Source organism: Loa loa (genome assembly GCF_000183805.2).
Source record: "Loa loa unplaced genomic scaffold supercont3.297, whole genome shotgun sequence".
Classification (NCBI taxonomy): Eukaryota; Metazoa; Nematoda; class Chromadorea; order Rhabditida; family Onchocercidae; genus Loa; species Loa loa.
Window position 1 is genome coordinate 30,060 of NW_018108477.1, and position 4,776 is coordinate 34,835.

The 4,776-nt window shown below is 21.3% G+C and overlaps 1 protein-coding gene across 1 annotated transcript in view; it reads left to right on the forward strand.

Annotated features, from left to right (window-relative positions):
• Window positions 1–1,824: 1,824 nt before the first annotated feature.
• LOAG_12722 (hypothetical protein) overlaps window positions 1,825–4,776 on the forward strand; it is a gene marked incomplete at its 5' end in the record, with an annotated part of 3,884 nt that continues 932 nt past the window's right edge. The window contains 4 exons of the mRNA XM_020448592.1: window positions 1,825–1,929; window positions 3,205–3,324; window positions 3,761–3,910; window positions 4,335–4,492. Of these exons, the coding sequence (XP_020301279.1) occupies window positions 1,825–1,929; window positions 3,205–3,324; window positions 3,761–3,910; window positions 4,335–4,492 (533 nt within the window). The remainder of the gene's footprint in view (window positions 1,930–3,204; window positions 3,325–3,760; window positions 3,911–4,334; window positions 4,493–4,776) is intronic.

The following is a 4,776-nucleotide window of genomic DNA, read 5'->3' on the forward strand; positions in this document are numbered from 1 at the left end:
TATATATATAGTATATATATATATATATATAGTATATATATATATATATATATATATATATATATATATATATATATATATATATATATATATATATATATATATATATATATATATATATATATATATATATATATATATATATATATATATATATATATATATATATATATATATATATATATATATATATATATATATATATATATATATATATATATATATATATATATATATATATATATGTATATATATATATAATATTAAAGTATATTAAGTATATTAAAAGTATATATATATATATATTGTATCATTAATATATATCAAAATAACATATTAATATATTAATATATGAATATGTGTTTTAATTTCAGGTTTTACTATTATTTTTGGGAATTTTAATAAAATCACCAGTTCTATTATTACCCCATTTGTTAATTCAAGGTGTTTTCTTAATTTCATCTCTTGCATATTTCTTCCTCTATGCGCGCAGTTATTTCTATATCGATTTGTACAAACAAAGCAAAACTTTTGATGTTAGTTTTTTTTCATTTTTGATTTTTGAATCTTAATTTTTTTAAAATTTTTCTTCCTTCCAAGTTTTCAATATTTTCAAATTTTTTATATCTTAACAAATTGCACAACAATACTCGATATTTGAGAATTATGAAAGCATCATACTCTGGCATCCTATAATTGGAAATGGAAATATGTATATAACCATTAACAATTATATTATCATTTCCTTTTAATATGAATATTTTGTGATGGTTGAACATTTTCATTTTATATATATGTATCATATTAATTTTTACTCAAAAGTTTTTCTATTCCTTCCATTTTTTCTTTTTTTTTGTTTTTTTGACACATATATATAAACTTTATATTCAAAAGTTTATGGCACTTTTAGAATAGTACAGGACAATTTGGGACATTTTAAAAAAAAAGAAAAAAAGCAGTAATCACGATATATTCATGATAATTGTTAATTTATTTCATTGTAGCATGATTTGAATCAGAATTGATTTCTTACAGTATCATCTTTGATCTATGATTAATTAAAGCAAAATTACCTTAATTTAATTTTTTGAAACTTTTTCGTTATTATCTGAAGTCAACGCTTTTTTCTTTATTTTTATTACAATTCTAAATCAAAAAAACAATTAAGCAATTAAAATTTACGCTTACAAATGTATTGTTATCATTACTGCTAAAAGTACTAATAAAATTATATGTGTGTAAAAAGTTTACAAAGTTTAGAAATTACAGAATAATTATCCAGAATGCACAAAAAAAAAAAAAAGAAAACAAATACTTTTTTAAGTTGGATCAATTGTTTGAAAAACTGTAACAAGAAACGAGAATAATTAATTATATAAAAAAAAGAAAAGAAGAAAGAAAAAAAATGAAAAAAAAAGAAGTTTAATCAATTTACACAAGATAAATTTCATATTTAATTTTCGAAATGTTAAAAATTTTGGTAAATTTGAAGTGATCAAATTTATTGTTTGATATCATTTATCAATCAAATCACATTAATTTAAAATCAAATTTTGAATAGATTTTCCGGATACAAATCAGTGACATACAATAAAAAAAGAAAAAAAAGTGATATGATTGATAAATGTTGTCAAGCGATGATATTCATTAATATTAATTTATTAATTTCTAATTTTAACTAATGAATAGATCCGAATAGGGTTGCTTGACTTTTTAATAGATAAAATGATTGTTTAATTTTTACGATTTTTTTTTATTTAAAAAATTTCTTTTTTTATTTTTTATTTCATTTTAATTTTGTTATTTCGTAATTATTTCTAGCTTATGGCATTATTGGAACGGATGTGGTTGGCAACATTATTACTTATTCTTGCTGCATTTCAATTTTACATCTTTTTTACCGTTATCAAATGTTGCTTATATTTGCAGGTTATTCTCAAAAAAAAAAAAAATTTTTTTTTTTGCAATTAATTTTATTTCATGAATAATAAGCATTAAATAATAAGTAATAATTAAGCATTGAGTAATAAGTATTTCAACAAGTTATAACTAAGTATAGTAATGAATTAATAATTTAGTGCTTTTTACTCACCTTTAATAATAATTAAATAATTGAAGTTAGAATATGTTATAAAATTATTTTAGGTAGTTAAATAATTAAATGTAAAATAAAGGTAAGTATTTGATCATAGGAAAGTATCATAATTATTAAATGATTTTACGTGAAATTTCATTGCGTAATCATTAACGTATTACGTGAAAGTATAAAAAACGAAAAAGAGGATGAATCATTAAATCTTAGATATTACCAAATAAAAATTGCTAAAAGTTGACAAAGTTGACATCCAATAATACATCTGAAATATTTCAAATAATGTCATTTATCCAAGCATTATAAAATTACTTTAAAATTATAAAAATATTAAAAAATATCATTTTATTTTTACATTTTTTTTTTTAGAGTAACTATAAAAGAGTAATTTTTGGAGTAATTGTAAGTAAACAAAGTGAACTTTTAGCATTGATTTTAAAGTTTATACAATTACAGCTATACTTTTTTTTCTCTTGAAAATTTAAAGAATTTAGAAAAAAAAAAAAGAAATTTAACTTGATAATTAATTATTAATCTTCGCACCATTTTATCCCACATCTTTCTTCAAGTGTTATACTTGTTGATATTTGCTTATTTTTAACAATCATTATTGACCTTATGGATCAATTGATTGATTGATTGTTTGATTTACCGTTTGATTAATTGATTAATTGCTTAATTGATTGATTGATTTTATTCTTTTTTTTTTCTTTCTTTCCTTCTCTTTCTTTTTTTCTTTTGCTTCCATTTGTTGGGGGGAAAAAAAAAATGAATTAAAGCAATTTGTCGAAATAAATTTAAGATGTAATTTTATAATTATATTTTATAATTATCGTTTATGTTACGCTATATGAGTTTGCTGCTGTTAATTTTGACTGATAAAATTTAATTGTTCAGCTAATTCAGCTAATTAATTATTTGATCAATTATGATTGATGAGTGATTTAATATTTAGAGTAATAAAATTTGAGATAAGCTACATTCTGTCACTTTACATTGCAATAATTATCATATAATCCAGGCAATATTTCAATAGTTAAAGAAATTTTAGATTTAAAATTGTTTGAATTAAAAAATTTTCATTCATTTTTTAGATACGATAATTTTTGTAGGAATATCAGAATGAACGATTGCGACGAATTAGACAATTTGAGGAATGCAGTAAAAGGGTACGAGATGCAAAGCGCAACGGTCTTTGGCGATATACCAGTTGGGGTGGTAGCTTTCAGCAGGTTATTAGAAATCACTTCAAAAACATCTAATAGAATATCATACACAAGGATTATTTACAGTAGTAATTAGTGCAGGATGAATTAGGACATGCGGAATTGATTACTTTGAAATTTCATTTAAATGGTTGGTATTATTTCGTAATGCATTACAGTATGTTACTTAAATGATTGGTACCGTTTCGTAACACATTACAGTATGTTACTTAAATAAATGATATCGTTTCGTGGTACACTACAGTATATCAGTTAAATGACTGATACGATTCCGTGATACATTACAGTAACTTAATTGATTGATACCGTTTCTTGAAACATTACAGTATATCATCTAAATAATTGATACAGCTTTGTGATGCATTACAGTATACCATTAAACGATTTGTACCATTTCTCGATTTTTAATCGGTCTTTATTGCAATATATATATATATTACAGTATGTTGGTGAATACGATAATGATAAAAATAAGTTAAAAAAACGTGACAAACCACCAGGACATGTTCAGTGGAATTTGCAAGCAAATACAGAATTGGATGAGCCAAAGGATACATCTAATTCTGTTGAAATATCAAAACAATTAAAAACGGTTTGCTAAATTAAATTACTGTATAAGATTTGAAAATTTATCTATTTGGAATAGGTAAATATAAGTTTTGTTGCAAAAATTTAGCTTTCATATTTCAAATAATAATTTTAAATCAGAATGCAAAAATAATATTGAAAATGTAATTTAATTGAAAATATTTAGGAAAAAAAAACAAAAATAAATTATCCATCATTTTATTCATTTCTTTTTCACAACATTCCCATATGTAATATCTATTTTGTGATTTTTATCTTTGTTTTCTTTTTTCGGTTTTGTTTTATTAAGTGTTTAATTAATTATCACTGTGTCTTATTCATAGATGAAAGATTATTTGCATAACAATCATTTACATACGAAATTTTAATTACTTAAGAAAGCAAAAACAAAAAAAAAAAAAGAAATAAATCATTCATTTTCATTTCAGATAAGAAATGATAAACAAGATAGGCAATCTAACGTTATTCGAAGTATTAGTGCAAATGATAATCAATCAAAGTTTTATTATAATGATCATGTGGAAAGGATTAGTCGATCATTACTTTCACTAAACAAGGAAAAAGTTGACAAACAATTCCCAAAAAGGTTTCTTTCTTTCTTTCTTTTTTTTTTTTTTGTCACCCTCGTCATATGCTTAAAGATATTACTCCCTAAATATAGATTAATCATATTCATATTAAAGTTATTGTTAAATTAAATTAAGCTTTCCAGTAATTACTCAATCAAATAAATAGCAATACAATAAAGTATGACTAATAATAACTAAAATGTAAAAAAAATTGTAAAGTAAAAGTAAAAAAAATTAAAAAAGAAAGTTTTTATTAATAATAATTTTTCCAATAAATGTAGAAATACTAATACTTTTTTTT